General features: G+C 36.1%; 1 protein-coding gene across 1 annotated transcript in view; it reads left to right on the top strand.

Annotated features, from left to right (window-relative positions):
* Positions 1-16859, top strand: part of LOC136876141 (casein kinase I) — a 120468-nt gene extending 103609 nt beyond the window's left edge. The window contains exon 9 of the mRNA XM_067149847.2: positions 15373-16859. Within this exon, the coding sequence (XP_067005948.1) occupies positions 15373-15397 (25 nt within the window). The 3' untranslated portion in view covers positions 15398-16859. The remainder of the gene's footprint in view (positions 1-15372) is intronic.
* The last annotated feature ends 3917 nt before the right edge of the window (positions 16860-20776 follow it).

Here is a 20776-nt window from a genome sequence, read left to right as displayed (position 1 = left end):
GACTAGTAAGTGAATTCTTTAGTGAAGAATGTGAACTACATAAGTGAACAGTGGGGATGGCAAAGTAAATCTGTTCTTAGGCCAAGTAAGGTAGCTTGGAATGGTCTTACAATCCCTCTTAAATCATTATCCTGTTCATTTCAAAATGTTACTTACAATGAGTGTGTCAAATTTCTGTCAACACTAGCTGATGGCTGCATTGAAGTATCTAAAATGTTATTCATTCTGAATAGTTCACCCTTATTAATGGTTGGTATGTATGTATGTTTAAGTGAAATTGGGGAATCTATATGCTCTAATTGGTGTTAGTTTCTGTTTTCTGTTGAGTGATGATATACTGTTCTAATAGTAATGTAGGACTGCTGTTGGAAAGGGCAATAGATCCTTGACTGTTCATTCACTCTGTCTTAGCCAAAGAAATATCTGAGCAGAAGGGGTGTTATTATGATGAGGGTGAGTGTGTTGCATAAAGAGTAAAAAAAAGTTACAAAAGTAATTTCTGAAAAGCGTTTTAAAATTTATGTTCTTCATGAAGTTGGTAATGGTACATTTATTGAGGGATATTTTCCCATTTGCTTAGGAACCAAGCAGGATATTAAAGTATGGCATAGTGTATAGTAGGATCCACGACAGCCATGTGTAGGATCCAATAGATCACCTTGGATGTGTGGATCAGGTTTACCAAGACCATCTGTTTCTGTGGCTACTCCGCGAGTTGTCTTGCTCTGATGTGTAAGATTCCTCACTCGGGATACTGGATATCAAAAAGTTGAACCCAAATTGCCAGTGTATATCTCCCATTGTGCAAACTATATCCAAAAATCTTTCTAGAGTGGACTGAAAAAACCTTCAGAAATTGAAGTCAGTTTTGATACTGATAGCTACCTAGCTGCAGTCTTCCTTCCTCCTTCAGTTCCAGGGTATGGATGGCCACTCAGCTAATTTACCAAGGTAGGAGCCACTCCAGTATGATATCTCTGCTGGCACTATCATCCTCGAGGCTCATGTATATTTAAACTATGTGGATGCAACCTAGTGGGTGTTTTTTTTTTTTTACATTCAGGCTGACTGTGGACCACATAAGTTTGATTTCAGCTACTTCTGGGCTTTGATTTGTAAACAATTTTCTTCCATTCGTGGAATCTAATCTGTGTCGAAGGAATTCTTGGTGTCCACGATTCTAGACTTGTAGGTTTCCCTGTTATTGATTTCTGTTCTTTCTAATCCTCTTGCTTCTAGATCGTTTTTTCACCTGATTTCTGGTTGGAGAGCAGTGACTTATCGTATAAGGTGCCCCCCTCCCACCAACAGACTGAAGAACCTAACAGTTATAAATTGACTGAGACGAAATTGAAAAGAAATATCTCTCACTATAACAAATTACCATGTAAGAACATGTGGATAGACTACACACAAAAGAAAGACACAAATGCAGAATTATCAGCTGCGGCCTTTGTCATTCGAGGATAGAATAATAATAGTAGTAATCATTGTTAACAAGGAGGAGCTGTGTGAGTTAAAGGGAGTGGGGAGACAAATGAAAGAATGGAAGAAAGGAGCGGTCATCTGATGTTAAGGCATCTTTAACCCTACAAGTGTCAGCTTTATATTCTGTAGTGCCAGCATGTAAACCTACAATCTGTGGCCTGCGGATTAAATGCTAACAGTTACTACAATTTTCTTTGTTAAAGATAATGATGTTACATAGGCCTATAATTTTTAAGAGCAGATTCTTTAGTTTAATTGTACTTACGATTTCTAAGTTGAAAAATCTAATATATACAAATTGTTCCTTGATATGTTCTCAGTCACTAGTAAAAGGTTGGTTGCAATATTTACAGAGCTAGGGTCACAACAGAAAATAATTTGAGTAAACAATGTAAGGTAGAAAGTTAGGTTAGATCACTCAAGTTTTCTGAGTGAATTTTTATTTTTCCTCTTCCTTAGGAATCTTCTTTCTCTTCAGTTCTCTAGGACTGAACTAATGTTCTACTTGCCTTCAGCATTGCAGGCCTACCTCTACCTGAATTAATAGCATCGAAGAGGTACATCATCCGCGGAGTCACGCAATCGTAGTTTTCCAGCATTTAAGTCTGCTCTGGCTCACTATAACTGTCACTTCTTGTATCATTACTATTAATTTCACTGTGTTCAACATCACTAAAATCACTTCCTTCGTCTCTTAATTCCATAATAAGGTCAATATCACCAGCATTGTCGACATCTCAAGTCGCTATCTTGACCACATGAAAATGAAATGGCGTATGGCTTTTAGTGCCGGGATGTGTCCAAGAACTTCGGCTCGCCAGGTGCAGGTCATTTGATTTGACGCCCATAGGCGACCTGTGCGTCTTGATGAGGATGAAATGATGATGAAGATGACACATACACCCAGTCCCCGCGCCAGGGAAATTAACCAATTATGGTTAGAATTCCCGACCCTGCCAGGAATCGAATCCGGGACCCCTGTGACCAAAGGCCAGCACACTAACCATTTAGCCATGGAGCCGGACGGGACTTGACCACATGTAAACATTGAAATTCCAAAGCAAAGAGGATGGAATATTTACATAGACGCGAAACTCCTTATGGGAGTAAAAATAAACTTCAAACCATGTCAGTAAATGTCACGGTACCTTTATCGCGACTTTTATGGTCGATTTTTCAGCGCTGGCACTACAGACAGGCGCACGACGTCGAAAAAATCAACCTTTGGCACTCGGGTTAAAGACAAGTGGGTGAGAAATTGGAGATACGTGTCTAAGGACATTAACTGTGAAACCATAATTGAACATGTTTTGATGGTGCTGGATGTGAATGGAGCCAGGAAGATCCATGTAGGGGTTTTGGAGGTACTGTTGTGGCTGCATATTAATTTGGCTATTGTATTGGTAGTTAAGCTAATGTAGAAAGCTGGGCAGAGTTTGCATTGAAACTTGTAGATGATGATGTGGATGAAGTGCAGTGATGTATGGGGGTAGGTCTTTGTTAGTGATGCTGCTGGTGAAAGTGGTACTTAGTATATGTGAACGGCAGGTCTTTACAGCAGCTTTGTTGGCAGGCAAAAGAGCCAGAAAGGGGTGTGGAGGTTGGTGTGGTCCATAGCAAGTGTGAATGTTTTTGAGGTTACGTGGGGCTTTTTGAAAAATCACGGGTGTATGGTGATAATGAGAGGAGATTGAATGCTGTTTTAAAATGTGATTGATATTGTGTAGAGGAGGCTGGGTGATAATGAAGTATATGGGGTTAGGTTGCTTAGGGAGTTTGGGAACAGAGTTCATAGTTTGAGAGATTTGGCAGTTAACCAATTGGGTGATTGATTGTTTTACAGTTAGTCATAACACACACCCTCAACTTCCCACCCTCTCATCCTTAGAGATTCTGAAGTTGGACATCAACTGTTGCTCAGATCTAGGGAAGCATCCGGCCTTTAACATTAGGTAATCACTTCTTTTTCCCCAGTCTCTTGTCTGCCTGTCTGCCCACTCCCTTTAATGACCACTACCATCATTCTATCTTTCATTGATGAAGGCTATAGCGAGAAAAAATATGGATCCATGTTTTTTCTTTCTTGTGCATTCTATCCACGTATTCTTAAACAATAAGTTACTGCTCTCCATCTGTTTCCTAGATGTATATATTATTCACTCCTGCTAGCTTTCTTATCTGAGTGTACGCTATCAGGTTGGTTAACTTTCTTTGGTCCATAACCTTTACCAGGTGGTGTCTGTGATTGTTTTCGTCTTGAGATGCAATTCTTGGTGACTTTTCTCTCTGTACCATCCATTATGGATGAATTTATTCACTGTATGGTGCTTAATATGACAAACAAAAATATGAAGATTAATTAGAGTAAAAGTATGAATTTAATCATACTTGCTGAAGTCATGACCAGAAGAATTAACTGTATCAAAGATCCTAGTCTTGATAGAACCAGTTGTGCTAGAGACTTCATGTTGATTTATATTTTGTACTAAAACTAGGAGCTGTTTTGAGGACACATGAAGTGTTTGGATTTTACTCTCATTTGAAGTAACTTTTTCTTTTTAAAGTTCTGGAAGGCTTTTAATTCTTTTTCTTTTCCAGTGAATTATGCATATTAACCCTTTGGCACTCAGCCTATATACAGGAGTTTGCTCGAAGACACTCAGACTAATTTCTGTAATTTTCCAAACCGACTTACAAAAAATCAACACGTACAGAGTTTAACACACATTAAAATAAAATAAATCACACTAATACAAGAAACTATGAGCATTTCAGAAATGAACATACCTAAAACGTATTGTTATTGGTAAAGCCTGAAAAAATTATTAAATTTTGAAAATAAATTTAAAAAAATAATTTTTGATTTTCAATGGCTGAAAAATCAGACATTATTGCGTATTCCTTCTTTATTCTTAGACGTGAAAGAAAGAACATTTATTTCTGATTAATTTGATATCAATACGATGTGTATGCTGCAATTCAGTCATGAAGCATGGCACATAGTTATTCACTGTACATGTAACGGTCATCGATGTCAGGTCCTCGCGGTCCGATGCACGGTGAGCAGCTGTGACTGTGTCATTTCCCATATAATGCGAATCACTTTCGGCAAAAGAAGGTCATTATTACTGTCTAAATCATCTGAAAATTCAAGGATATCGGCCTCATTCGGCCTTGAATATGGCCTAGCCATTACGATAAAAAGACGAGACAAGCACGTGCAACAACGGAGTTATGAAATGGAGTGAAATTATAGTTTGCGAAGTACAGCGAACACACGATATACCAAAGAAATGAAATATACTCTTAACTAAACTCATATCAAGATCAAATTGTTGTATTCATAAGCCAACCAAAACAGATCCACGCAATTAACAACTTCAAATAACCACAACATAAACATTCACGGTCAACAGATTTCATTTGTCGAAAATAAAAATATTTTGTAGGGTAGGTGGATATATCTGTAGAGTAAAACGCAAATTCAACGTTTTAAGGTACCGTCACGATCAACTGTTACTATTTAACAGCCACGGAAATGACGAAAATGCCTAAATAGGACAGAGCCGATATATCGGCGCCGTGAGTGTTTTCGCCATAACCTCTCGCGCCGATAGATCGGCGCGCTGGGTGCGAAAGGGTTAAGTTTGTGAAATTCCTATATCCTGAGTTTTCACGGTTTCTGTAATCTCACTTCTTTCCAGTCGGCTATTTTAGAGGTTTTCATATTGAGTGAAATCACAATTGGCTATAACTTCAGCTGAGAATTGCTTTGTGTGTGTGTAGTTTTCTTAACAGCACATAAATTCTCTCTTTTAACTGCATATACCAAGCAAACGACCTCCAAATTGTATATAAATCACCTTTTGTGGTTCACTGCTGCTTTTTTAATTTTTTACCATTTTTGGATTTCAATAAAGTGTTTATGATACGTGGACTTGCTAGTAATGCGAGATTTTAAAATGCTTGTGTATTTTAAAGTTATTCATGCTTTGTTGTTATATCATTACCACAATTTTGAGATATTATTATAAAATGTTTAGTATAATTCATACAATTTCAAGTTAAGCAAAAATTTACCATGACAACATTGTTGGCCATGTTGGAAATTGGCATGTCATTCTTGATCTAAATTGCCTTTTTTTTTTTTTTCACAGACAGCATAATTGCAGGCTAGTATGTATCTATTTAATTTTTCATAAGAAACAAATGTTCTTGCAGTAATTTTTTATGTATTTCCATTCCACAAAATTCAAGGTGTATATGGGGAAGGAAGAGGGCAGCAGAGTTAATTTCATTAGCTCTCTAAACTACAGATGTACATTTATTAAATAAAAAATATAATTAATCATGTGATGACAAGGAAGTCTTCCATAACCACCCTCAAAACATTTTGTTCATTACTGATGAATTCTTCTTTTTTTTTTCTCTCAGTAATAATGCTAAGTAATGAAAAAAAAAAAAATTTAAGAATTCTTTTGCTGGTGTGGGCAACAACCAGTGGGACTTTTTTAAGTGTTAGGAAACAAACGTTTTATTCAACCATACTATACGCGCGACATAACTGTGTCTTAATGCCATACATCAAACACTGCCATTCACTAAAGTAATGTTGTTATTCCAACTATCGATTTCCATCTAACCATATCCAATATCTATTAATATCATACAGGGAACACTCCTCAAGCCTAGAAAGCAACAATCACAGCCATCCAAGGTGGCCAGATAAATTTTACCTTTATTTAAAATAAAATCTATTCTTTTCATATTAATTTTAATATTATAATAAATTGAATTCATTAGCTGCATTTTAATATGTCTTGCTTTGAGTTTAAAATCTTGAAATCACACCTCTGCTCTGTGCATACCTTTGGTTGAAGTAGTCTGGAATACTCGTCAGTTTTAATGTGTGTGCCGGGCTGAGTGGCTCAGATGGTTAAGGCGCTGGCCTTATGATCCCAACTTGGCAGGTTTGATCCTGGCTCAGTCCGGTGGTATTTGAAGGTGCTCATATACGTCAGCCTCGTGTCAGTAGATTTACTGGCACATAAAAGAACTCCTGCAGGAGTACATTCCGGCACCTCGGCGTCTCCGAAAACCATAAAAGTAGATAGTGGGACGTAAAGCAAATAAGAATTATTATTAGTTTTAATGTGTGTTGCTTTGAGTTAAAGTCTCAAAGCAAAGAGACTCCATGCATACTCAGGGTGAATATATATTGTGCATGCAATCTGTTGCATTAGTTGAGAACTGACCAGTGTGGATCTGTATATTTTGCAAACTATATTTCACTATTGTGGATCATTTAGTAATTTCTGATTAAACCACTAAAGGTCTTTCATGAATATCAGTATTTTCATTTCAGTGATATCCATCTTGTTGAAAGATATTTTTTGTTTTTAGATTTTATCTAAGTATTCGTAGATGGTATATACATAGTGTTGCATTTAGGATTAACAATAGAGTACATGCATGCAAATAAAATTCAGTAAAGTAACAGACTAACATATTATATCATAAAAACTCAAAGTTTAGACATTTTATAATGGGCGAACTAAAACTGTTCTTTGCATCTTGCTTACGCTTGTTTTCATTAACGTACATAAGTACGATTATAGGCTCATTGGATAATACGGTATACTATTTACATACAAGAGTGATATTTCTTGATCTAACATGTCATACATAGCTGGTTGTCAGTTAGTGATTGCATCTTTCTAATGGTGATTTCTTGCTTTGACTGTCAGGAAGTTATATTATTACCATATTAGGTATAGCAGTCAATTTTAATTAATTTGGAGAGGGTGCTTCATTCTTCTCGGATTTCAGTTTTACTCTAAATATATTTCAAACAAAACTTTATTTAGACATTTTGTGAATCACTTATTTCACAGTATTTTGTGGCTTCAATGAAAAGTATTTTTTCCAAATAAGGAATCAGTGGTAGCAGATATATTTGGACAAAGTAAAACTGATGTTTTGAATAATTACTTCACGACAGGTGAGGGCCTGTAGTTGAGCAACATATTCTTTTCATTCCATACTCATCTTCTGTACTCATGCTGCATTGCTTGTGTTGATAACTTACTTAAAGGACAACACAACACAAAAACACATATTTCATTATTCATTGCTAAATATGTATTATGGGAATGTAATAACAATGCCGTTAATCCGGTGCCTCTACTATGCCCAACCATTCTCAAGTTATGTGCAGAAGTAGTAACTGGTCGTGACGTCACTGCGCTGTGGAGTCTACATTGCAGCCTTGACGCTGGGAGTAAACTCTTTTTTCGCACTCCATCTGCTACTGCCGTGTTCTTCTGTTGCCAGTGTTAGTGGGCTTATTTTTATTTATAATGGATGTAAATATAATTCGTCCGTATCAGTATGAGCCAGAACAAATGACGTTTGCTGATGTCCATTCAGATAGCGATCTTGACATGGATATGCTAAACACTACAGGCCATGCCGGCACGCGAATTTGATGTAAATATAATAAGTGTACCATCATGGATACGGATGAAGAAAGTGTATGCTGTTGTGAATTAGACAATGTAAAAGCAGTGAAATCTGAGAAATTTATGTGTATAACAAGAAATCCCTCGTTTACAAGGCTTATTTTAGACCGTGAAGTATTGACAATGACAAGGCATAACATGAGCTTAAAAACAAAGAACATGGCAAGGAAACGTTTACTGACAGCTTTAAATCCATTAAATAGAGCTTGGCGTTTTATTTGTTACAAACAATTCACTTCGTGGGTAAATTCATGGACTGCGATTGGTAAAAAGAACAGAGTTGTCATACCATCATGTGTTGTCAGCACCATAAGGAACACATTTCTGGAACCCAATGGCACCTATGTAGGCTTCAAGCTGTAAATGAAAAAAATGGAATTAAAACAGTAGAATTATGTAAGTTTTGAGTACTGGGTTTTGATACCAGCTTTTAATTTATTGATGTTCCAATTATAGTCCAATGCAGCAATCACTGACCTGAGCTTTAAGCCTCTGTATGAGAAATGAACTCTTTTAGGGGTGTATTTCAAACGAAGGTTGTGATAACTTTCTAGGCTTCCTGTGTGAACGTAGTGTTTTATATGTTCCACATCTTTTAAAAAAGATTTGTCTAAAACTATTTTCTTCAAGGCTTCATATGAACTTGAATTTCCTTTAATCCACATTTTCTTTCTCTCTTCCTCCTCCGTTAATGTATTGTGCTCACAGGATTTCCATTCACCGTTTTCTAATCACTTATGCTCATTTTTTACGTGGTGCAAAATTGACATAAATTTATCGATTAACACAGAACTGTTTCCATTACATGTTTGTGCTGCCCACCATAAATGATTATTTATACTGGCCTTCCACGCTTGAACTTCTGGATGATTTTTATCTTTTTCATTAGCCTGTTTGATATTTGCCAAACATCAAATTCATGCTCAATATCAGGATACTGCATTCTCAGTAAATACCTTACTCCTTTGTGTCTATCGGAAAGGAAGAGTTTTATATTATAATTTTCTTCCTGTACAATCTTCCTCATCGCGATTTCACACGCAGCCCTTTCAAGATCACCTTTCACCATCACTCTCTGAACAAGTTCCAAATGAGCTATGTGGCCTGTATTTATATCCATTAGTGAATACACTAAATATTTGGCTGAAAAGCCGGGAGAATCGTACTGGCCATCTTCGGCTAACCAAATGGGTGTGGCACTACTTGTCAAACAATCAATAACATTAGTCCTTTCTTGATCCCAAGCACCCTTCACTATTGGACCAGTTACTCTATGAATAATTCTATCATACACAGTTCGTGACATCATATGTAAGTTAATGGACTTGCAGAATGACCAAAAAGGTTCAAACAGAATGCCTGACAACAATAATGCTGATGATATTAGAACATTTGCTTCCGGTTTCTTTCCTTCCATAGGTTGAGTATACCAACAGACTTTATTACCACATTCGCAGTGATTTTACGCACAACGTAGTCCCTTTAATGTAATGTGAAATGTTTTTCACTTTACTTTTACAAACTTGTCCCAACTACAAGGAAATATGAACCTGTAATATGTACATCATCCTGAGTGTGTTCGTTATCAGTATCACTAATATAACTTTCACTGTCACTTTCATCTGGTTCATAGAAACTGTCATTCAACTGTTCTCCCATTATGTCACTGTTCAAGGCTGTGCCGGAAGTTGCAACGTCGAAGTATTTTTTTAGATATTTCACTTCCTAACTCACACTGTATTTCTACACTACATTCGTGTCTGTCTGGTGAAATATGTTCAATCACATCATTTTGAATGTCGTGTACATCATTATCGTTATCATTTTAGTTTAATACTGTGTCAACAAACTCCCTTCGTCTTTTAGCCTCATACCTTTCTGTCCTGCTCTTTTTAGTTTCTGACGACTACTCCCACAGTGTATTTTGTGAAGCGGCTTCCATATGAATTAGCATTCCTGCCTGAGAAGTATCTCCATCTGTCGACGCCAGACATCTTATTGATGGAACAGACCCTGGCTTCAATTTCGGACCTTGCAGCTTTTCCGTAGGCATCACCTTCATTTTCAAAAGTTGCGTTTCATCATAGTCTGTATTTTTAAAATGCGCTGAGCACACAGTAGCTCCCTTACCGGGAAAAAAGTGTTTCCTCTTGCAAAATTGTACCCAACTGCTAAACCTTCGAGGTGACTTACTTCGATTTGGAAAACTAGGGAAATGGTTTTTTTTCTCTCTACACTTTTGGTTTCTACTCATGTTGTTACAGCCGTACACACTACAGGAAGGCATTTCGACAAACAGTCACTGCACTATTATAATGAACAACACTTCAAGTAAACGGAAGAGCGGCCGAGCGCATACTGCAATAATCAACTGGATGGCTCGCTCATCGCTTACAGCGCAGTGACGTCACAGCTACTCGTGTTTCCTTAGTTCACCGGCCTGTGGAGCAGCGCACAGCAAAAGCAAATATATAGTTGAACACTGTCCAATACACTCTTTGATTCTGAGGCAACTTGATTTTTGTGTTGTGTTCTCCTTTAAATTTGAGGAGATTTCTTAATATTCTATATTTTATATCCTACATAATTTGTATTAAAGATGAGAGAAACCAGAGAAGAATGATAACTATAATAAAAGTAATGTGTGTGTGATACCTATGTTAGACAAACACAAAAATGTAATTCACCTTAGTTGTTAAAATGAATAGAGATCTTCCAAAACATTTTGAAAATCTGGAATCATTGATAGATTTCCTCAGTGTTCTGATTATCATCTTCAAAGCACTGAAGTAAATTATACTTTCTGTCTAATGATGGGGACAACTCGCCTTGTGTCTTCAGTTACAAGATGAGATTGTTTATATTCCCAATTCCAGCACACTGAAAGAGCGAGAGAGAGAGAGAGAGTGGGGGGGGGGGGGAGGGTTTATCCCTGAGTGATAATGTCACAAACTTCTCTCTAGGCAGCCTTGGCTCAAATCCTAGCCAAAACATGGGGGGGGGTCTTTGAAATTGAAAGTCCCGTCCCCCTGGTTTGCATTCTACATAAAATTTAAGGGATTGCTTACTTGTGGATTGAAAGATAAAATTGCCACCCCAGAGTGAGGGCAGAAATATCTTTCAGCCTTATAAATAATAAGTGAAGGGTGAGGAGAAAAAAGGCTTCAAAGCAAGAAGTTGCTCCTCTTGTACATTCCTTCAGGATAAGATTAATTTTTGTAAATTTTTGTCATTAACCAATATAACAAATGAAACTTGCCAGCATATTTTCAGCTACCCTATAGTTTACAGAATATGCAATGTTTTAATTGCCGGGCTGAATGGCTCAGACGGTTGAGGCGCTGGCCTTCTGACCCTAACTTGGCAGGTTCGATCTTGGCTCAGTTCGGTGGTAATTGAAGGTGCTCAAATTCATCAGCCCCGTGTTGGTAGATTTACTGGCACATAAAAGAACTGCGGGACTAAATTCCAGCACTCGTCATCTCCAAAAATCATAAAATAGTAGTTAGTGGTGCAAAAAGCCAATGACATTATTATAAAAGTTTTAATTCTCCCATTATATTACTGTATACCATGGATGATAATTTGACTTAACAACATATGGATCTTCTTATTCTTCTTTATTTCCCATTTCCAGTCTTCTGGGTCAGGTTATGGATCTTGGTTATATATAATTAAACACAAAGCAGACATTGAGTTCATGTGAAACTACTACTACTACTACTACTACTACTACTACTACTACTACTACTACTACTACTACTTCTGATGTCTCCTCAAAGAAAGTTGGCTACCACCGTGTAGTAATTATTCTTATTTTTTGTTTCTCTCTTGCCTTCTGTGATCAGTTTTATCAGGCTGTATTTGTCATTTCAGAAGGTGTGATCAAAATAGACTGCTTTCCTGCATCATAAACATCCAGTTTCACCATTGCTTCTTCAGAAAAATGGATATTATATAAATCACTTCTCTAAGACAGCCTTATCTACAGTTGGAAAAAGACAGTATCCTATCACATTATATACAAACTCCCTCCCTGCAAAAAAGCCGCTAGTGAGCATGTTGTTGTACATGTACTTGCACATGAATGAAAATCACACAAAATAAATATTTAAAAAGAAACTTGTAACACACCTATTCTGCATTGATTAAAGAAAGCTAAGGATCTTAAAACTATTGCCTCACCACACTTTTTCGCTTGGCCATTGTTGTGACTGTAGCAGGATAGACGAATACATGGAACCTTCACAGGCTTATCACACTTTCTCTTCCTATGGTATACTTGAATGTTTGGAGATCCGTTTTCTGATACTCGAAGTGCCTTTGGGAGAGTACAGCCTACCTTAAGATTTGTAGGAGAAAAAAATACATGCAGAGTTGTATAGTATTAAGGAAATAGCAGATGAGAGAGAGGGTTATTTTAGCAGATGGTGAGGAAGTTCGTATTCCCTCCTTTCACAGTATCACTAGCATTTATTTTGACCACAGCCTGTGTGACACTGCTAGTTAGAATCGCACCTCTTGTGCTCAAGGTTGCCAATCCCAATGTAAGCACAGTGGTCATTTACGAATGCTCTATAGCTAGTATGTGGTGCCATTGGGATCATAGTTTTCAGTCTGCATTTTTCAGGTTTCTGCAACTTTATTTTATCAAGTAAAGATGTAGATATGATTTTTTTTTTTCCTTTGCTGAGTTTAATAAGTGTATAAACATTAAACAACATAAAGAATTTCATGCCAGTGAGCAAGTAGAAGATCATACCTAGATGAGATGACCAATTTTCTTTGTATATACTTTCTTTCCTAGGCATGAAGAAAATACAATATTTCACTCTGTTCTAAGGATGATAAAAGAGCATAATTTTCACTTTTTTTTTTTTTTCAGACTGTGTATTTATATATTAGACCCTTTCTGTCCGAGTTATTTGATTTTTGTAGGCAATAGTCTCATCATCTTCAAATTTGTTCCTTTTTAATTCCTATGCTTGCATAACATGAACGTTATTATTCTGTTGGACTAGCCACAATCTTGACTCATATTTTTTTTATGTAATGCACAATTGCATTTACCAAAACAAAAATATTTCTCCATATCTAGTTACTTTAATTTACTTATTAACTCTGTTAGTGCCAAACGTTGGACTTGCGACGCGTTGTGTTATTAGAATGCGTGTGTCGCCAGAGCAATGTATTGTGTAGGTATTAACATGTTTTAATGTGCCATTAATCTTTCAGTAATTCGTTCATATTGAATATGACATGAAAGCTGAAGGTTTAGGTCTTTCATACTTCCTATAACTGTAATGGGAAGTGAGCTGTGGGAGAGGTGGTTAACCTGGAAGGTCAGCCTTTCTTTTGTGTCACACACAAGGTGACAGTAATATTGTAGTAGTCTGTGGCTTCCTATTTTCACACCAGGAAAATGCTGGGACTGTACCTTAATTAACCCTTGGAAAGGGTCTACTGAGAATGCTTTCATAAATTGCAGCATTTATGGAGGCCTATGAGGCTTGGAAGGAAAAATAGACTCTTGACTAGTGATCAGTGGTCATGAGAATTGCTCGCGGTGTGTAACTTCTGGCTCTGCTCATGTCTGAGTAAACATTTTCGAATCACTGAAATTTTTCACGGTTTGTATATAATCCAGTACATAACCTTATCTTTAGTGCAAAACATGAAATTCTGAAAAACGATTTGGTGGCTTAAAAAAAGGACATTATCAGTTGTATCACACCTGATATGGAAGATAACTCTTTAATTTCTATCTAGGAACATAGCACAGTGGTTTCTGAGTTTTAAAAAAAATATTTAAAACATGATATAATTCTAATTTTTGAAGTATTCGTGTGAATTTTAGAAAATATATTTGCAAAGCATTGCAAAAGGCTCCAGCATTGAGGATAGTGTACTTGGCACTTGCAAGGTTAATAACTATAAAACCTGATAAAACACCAGCATTATAATCAGTGCCTATTGGGACCAACTGCGCCATATCTTGAGTGATAAAGTAATGAATGGTTTTTTGTTTATGCACTATCAATATATTAAGAGGAAAAAACGTCAGAGAAAAGTGAAGAATTTAAGGTAAGTTCCCTGGTAGTATTAAATAAACTAGCCCTTTTTTTAAAATCTGCTTTATTTAAATTATTGCTTCTAATGAAAATTGTTATGTGAGTCTTTTGTAGTGTTCAGTTATCTTGCCATACAGATTTATTCATGAAAGAAATGTTGTTTATAAACTATGATCACTGTAAGAATCTTTAGTAGTCTATATTATCGTTATTTGAAGGAGTATTATATTCTAACATGTATTGTCCTCATTTTACTCCTTACAGTATGCACTGGGGTTAGAACTGTGTCAAGGATAGGACAAATAATAAAGAATTTATTATTATGAAACTAACTACTACTTTGAAGTAGTAGTAGTACTTCTCTTTCAGTTCCTTTTCTGGATATGATTGCTGACTTGAGCAAAAGCCCATAGGTCCATCTAATGGGATTTATTGATATTGAGGAAATGTGCATTCCTGTTATTTTATTGGGATGATGTATTCTGGTTGGGGCCAGGTGTAAAATCATAGATGGTTTTGTAGCTAATGATGGTTTTGTAGCTAAAGAGTTCAGGTTAACTCAGTTGAATCACTTCCAACTTGTTCGTTCTGGTAGACTCTTTTGGATTCTATTACACAAATATTTGTCAATCCCATCTGACTGTTTTAGGAAGTTGTGACAAGGGCTGGACGTACTACATATCAAAGCAGTGTTCTAAAATATACCTTGATTTAACATGCAGTATTTTTTTTTTTTTAAAGTATTCTATTTGTTTTGGATCCTTCTCTTGTGACAAAGCCAGGATCATTGTATTGAAACCTATTAGGACAGACATCAATTATTTTATCATGGCTATGTACTTCCAGTAAATTTCAATAAATCCCCTAAATGACCTTTTGAGCTGACTTGTAACTAACACTTTCTCATCCTCCTGTTTTTCAAACAAACCTCCCCCACCAAAAAAATATTTTTAAATAATTCTAATAAAGTGTAAGCAGACAGTTCATGTTCTATGACCTGAAGAGGTAGGAAACTGGTTTTTTGCTGAAACAAATGTGTGAGGTTATGTGGGATGGCACTTGATGTACAAAATTAAGACTGAGTGTTATTTCAATTTCAGTACATTTTTTGACATGAGCTTTTACAATACCTCGTTGCTTCTCCATCTGACTCAGGGTTATTTCAGAGGAATCAGACATTATTTTGAACCCATGGGTAGGAGTAACTTTGCCTGCTTTGTTGTGATACGAGTTTTGCGATCTCTAGTCCTATTAAGTTTCATGGTAATTGGTTATTGTGGATTTTATTTCAGTTGGATGGGTGTTGCTGGCCACTAGTTAGTGAGAGGAATACATCCCATGAAAATCAGCTAGGAGTGAAGCTACCTGTATTCATATCACTGTAGTCAGTTGGTGTAATCCTCTAATATTATTAAGGCTGTGCTTACTTGTTGTTATTATGTTTGTAAATATTTGTAGTTGAAGTTAAGTCTGTGTTGTTGTATATTTGAATTGATTTTAAATTATTCAGATCCATACAGCTTACTTCAAAGTTGATTTTGTCCTGTTAGATTGTGAAAGTCTGCATAGCCTTGACATATATTGGTTCGTAATGTCCCGTTGGTTATTTCTATATGTGAAGTAATAGATATTTTAAAGAAGAAATGTGTTGCATTAAGGATGAACAAATGTACATTGGAGAACAGTTAAAAGGCTTCTTGGAAATATTTGTCGTTACATATGAGACATCAGCCAATCCAGAGTTACCAAATTCGGTGAACTGACTTTCATTGTGCATAGTTGTTCAAAAACATACCGATTTTGTCTTATTGTGTTTTAATGTATCTCTTTAAAAATACGAAGTTTATCTTGTGCTGGTAATTGCACTGTATTAGGTACTTGCTAGTGTGTATTTGTCCTTCTTCAAGGTTTGTAATAAATTATAAACATTTAAATACTTAGTTTCCTGACTGGATCTGTAATTTTACATAGTTTGAGAATTTACAGAATCTGGTAACTCTTGGTCTTAATTGTACAGCGTGGAATTGTAATGAGTTGTGGTAATTATAAATTAGCTTTGTGAATGAGATTTCGTAAAGGATAACAAAAGATGGTGGGTTTTGTCAAACTGTTGTTTCCTCCACTTTTTATATGCATATATATAAATATATATACATAAATATGAAAATCTGCATGCTTCAAGAGTGGTTGAGCATCTTTGTGTATGACAAGAAAGAAGTTAAAACATAAGTGTGTTGTGGATCAGTAGGAATGAATGAAATGTACAAATGAGTGTAGTATACAAGTAATTGCTTTGCATTGTAACCTTCTAAGGTTTGGAAACCGATCTCACTGCTCATTTCAGTGTTTCGTTTTGATTATTTGGTGTAAATGAGTTTTTGTTACTTTTGTATGAATTATTTTCGTCTCTCAATGTTGACAAAGCTGTGTTGCTTTGTGTGATTGATTGTTTGATGTAGTGGTAAGAACAAAGTGTGAATGAATGGATACAATTTAAAAGACAAAAATGTCCGATGAATGTACCACGGAATTAGTTGTGATGAGCAAAAATAAATATGTATATAATCTTCACAATGTATGGGTGAGATTGAATTTTAAACAAAGATTTCTTTGTTTACCTTCTTCCATATTTTGTGGTTGATAAAGAATCATTTTTTTACATCATGGAGGACTAAAGTAGAATGTGGTATGAATTATCATTCTTATTATTAATGTACATAGGAATGAATAATGAATTTGACAAATACGATTAAAATTGGTGAAACATGTGAATTTATTAAATGATGTCTTTTATTCATTTTTGCTTCCCTTTCCTAAATTTATGAATTTAATATTCTTTGTAACAGAGTTGTATAGTATGTTTGCAACTTTCTGTTGCCTGCCATGAAATCAGGAGTCATTACTGCACACTTCTGGATATGACTACAGAATGAATGTTACCCATGACCATCTGCATGGACAATAGGAAGCAAAATACCAAATATTCTTGAATGATTTTTTTTTATTCGAGTGATTGAGACTGTCATCTACTGCTGCTGAAATGGAGACCAGAATAGTAGTTCAGTAGTAGTACCTAGATCTGTGAAAACATTTTTTCGTTCCTTTCTTCATCAGTCCTTATATATTACTAGTACGTAAGCCTGTTTTCGACAGTTGGAATTATTATGTGAAAAGTAATTGGAAATTTCAAATGAATATGATATGCCTTCTGAATATCTTACCCAGAATAGACAGTCGTAATTACTACGATAATAAGTAATTGGAAATTTGAAATGAACATATTAAGGTATAGCTTTCTATAGGTGCACACTTCCAAGCACAGTAGGACTTGCAAGGGAATGTCACCAACTGCGATACTCCAGTTGGATTCAAACTTGGCAGATACATCGGAATACCCCCTCCACTCATATTAGAAAAATATTAGGTACAGACCCTCTTTAAGTTTTATTTTATTGTTAACTAAGTTTTATTCTATTGACTCTGTTTTAGGTAGTCGTCGTGTATTTAATGTGTTATAATTTGAATGATATATATGATATTACTTCAAAGGCAATGCCTTATTCTATTCAATGTATTTTATATCATTTTATAAGGATATAAGGCATTGCGAATTAGATCTACTGTACTGATTATTTAAAATTCATATTCATGCTTTATCACTTTTTAAATTCTCAGTGGATGAATTTTAGTATTTTAATTACAAATGTTTAGCCCACCTTTCCTATGTAGGATACATAGCAGTACTCCCACATAGGCCTTCCCAGACACAGATGCAGAACTGAATATTTGAGTAATCGCAGGTCTTGGAAAAACAACTACCGGTATTACACATCTGCTGCCAACGGGCAAGTACAGATTAGAAGCTCCCGGTTTCATCTGAAACTTGCTCCTACCGTCTTTATCCCATTGCTATTGGACTTCAAAGAATGAGGGAAGATATGCAAGAAAAAGTGTCACTGACATGAATTTGTTTAAAGTGTATTCCAACTTGCCAGGTAAACACCCACACACTATGATCTGGGAGCTAACAACTGCAGCACATACAAAATGAGATGTGCATATTGCCAACTTTACAAAACCAAAAATCGGGAGAATTTGATCTGAAAATCAGGAAATACAATTGGTCAAAACTGCTTATTCTACGTGTCTTGCCCAATACAGGAGTACTATTGGTATATTATACCACTTATTGTCTCCAAACACGACTGTTGCTATACGAGGCTACCAGGCTAAAAATTACACATCTCTGTTCCCCCACAGGAAGTATGTGAGTGAGATGATCGGTCTCTGATAAGCCTTCCGAAAATAGTATGAACTCGTGCCTCACAGTGTGAATCAGCCATGCACTTATATGCCATTACTTAGCAAATGCATAGATTAATATATTGCATACCATGCCCGCGTGATTATGCGAAGCGCAATGCTATTTTTATCAAGTAATAAGTTTTAATTCGCCAGAATTGTTTTCAAATAGCTCCTAAAATCTCTAGAAAATTCACTAGTCGCTATCTTTGAAATTCTGTCACTAAATTACTTAAAAACTCCAAATCTAGCGACTAGTCTCTAGAATAGACTGATGTGAACGAACACGAACATACAGTAGCACGCGAGAACGAGAGATTGACAATTGATATACGCGTTGCGATATACAGGTTTCAATAAACATTGCACATTCGCGTGCATTTCTAGTATTAATAAACGTCAATATTTCATTTGAAAGTGGCCAATGTGCGAAGGACTTCCGACCAGCGTAAAAAGCTGAAATGGCGGGATATGAAAACAAATGTTTGAAGTTCACAAAAAATAAGCTAAAATCAGGAGAAATAATAGAATAATCGGGATGCGGGAAATACTGTCGAAAATCGGGAGTCTCCCGCCTAAATCGGGAAAGTTGGCAGGTGTGGATGTGCCTTCATAACCATCCGTCCGGCGTGACCTCCAACATCTCCACTGAGAACGGAATAGTGAACATTCCTCCCCTGTTCATTTTGCCATTGGGCCGAACAGCCTTATGTCATTTCCTCTACTGCGGAGGCTGTCACCTCAGCTAAAGGGGCACATCCGCCCAAAGCCATACGTCCACTTGGGGAATCTGGTTGTTTACTGCTGCCCATCATCTTAATGAGGATGTTAACAAAGATTAAAGATTTCTTCATAAGCTTATGAGGGTATATAGGGGTTGAAGTAAGGATGTAAAGGAGAGGGCATATAAGCCATTCGTATGACCCCAGTTGAAGCATGGTTGCAGAGTATAGGATCCACACCAGAATTACTTGATTCGAGAACTGGACAAGATCCAATGGAAAGCAGCACAGTTTTTTTTCTGGGTGATTTCTGACAAAAGAGAAGTGTCACAAAAATGTTGTAAAGTTCGGACTGGGAAGATGAGCTGTTCGACTAAGTGGTACATGTATTAAATAAAACTGGTATGTTTTTATTGTTTACCCACCTATTCATTACAATAAAATCTTATGTCCTTATCAAATTGTCAACATAACAAATTATTAAATTAGATGGTACATGTTTCGCCTCTCTTGTAGGCATCATCAGCCATAGTTTCACCTTAAGAATAAATCAGGTACGTGATTGGAGTTAACTTACGAAATACTATTGATATAGAACTATGTTTTGTAAAATGGACGAGGGGCCATTATAGAACGATTAAAATATAAGATGAAGTATATTATTGGATTAACAATAATTGTAGCAATAGCCGAGTCGAAAAACATAACTATTATTTGAAAAATTATGACATAAGGTGGTTGATAAGTTTTACTTTTACGGATTCACAAATGAAATGACGATAATATCCAAGTCATATCCCCATTAGATATCTGGATGTGCTAATGGATGACATCTTTTTAAATAAGTAACACAAACTAATGCCAATAGACGTAATACTATGTTTGTCAGCTGATGATGGCCAAATAGGGTCGAAGCCGGTAAGTCTATATTTACAATAAACAGTATTGATAAGGTGGAATTTCTTTCTTATCCATATACATGTAATCAGTCAATACGGACATGAAACTCATAAATAACGATAAGGTGGTTAATTCGTAATAATAAAAGTTGTTACAATATGGTTAAAAAATCAGAACGCACATTCCAATTAATTATCAAATGGCATGTTGTTAAAAACTTGAACAATGTTGAACATTAAAATTTCATCTGGTAATAGACCTTGGTTCAGGAGTTAATATGTACTGATTTTGCTTTTTGTATGTATAAAGTTGAAGAAATATATGGCGTGGTTCTTTTTGAAATAGTACTAGTGTGAATATTGGATGCCTTTGGCCATTATTAAAGTTTTTTGTAGACGTCATTGGGCTATCATCTTTGATGTGGTATTTGTATAAAAAGTTTGGAATTGGTGTAGCTCTTTGTTGTTGGACTTGTTGAAGTAAGCGTGCTGGTCAAAAGGGAACGTTGTTGTAATAGTTGTTGTCAAGCAACCCCCACCCCTACTCTCACACCAATACAACAAGAAGCACAAAGATCAGTCAATCCGGCACTGCCAGTGCAGCTAGCCACCTCCATAACAGTCAAGGGGGTAATTAATAGGCACACAGCAACTTCTTCAATTCTAAGTCTAATTTCTCTATCCTCCTCTCGTTACAGACATTATCTACACACTTCACAGTTATTCAGAGCCAACACTCAAGCAACATTCAATTCCAAGTCTGAGCGTCCCCT

This window comes from Anabrus simplex, chromosome 6, assembly GCF_040414725.1.
Source record: "Anabrus simplex isolate iqAnaSimp1 chromosome 6, ASM4041472v1, whole genome shotgun sequence".
Taxonomy (NCBI): domain Eukaryota; kingdom Metazoa; phylum Arthropoda; class Insecta; order Orthoptera; family Tettigoniidae; genus Anabrus; species Anabrus simplex.
Note: the sequence above shows the minus strand (reverse complement) of the source record. Positions and strands in the feature narration are given on the sequence as shown.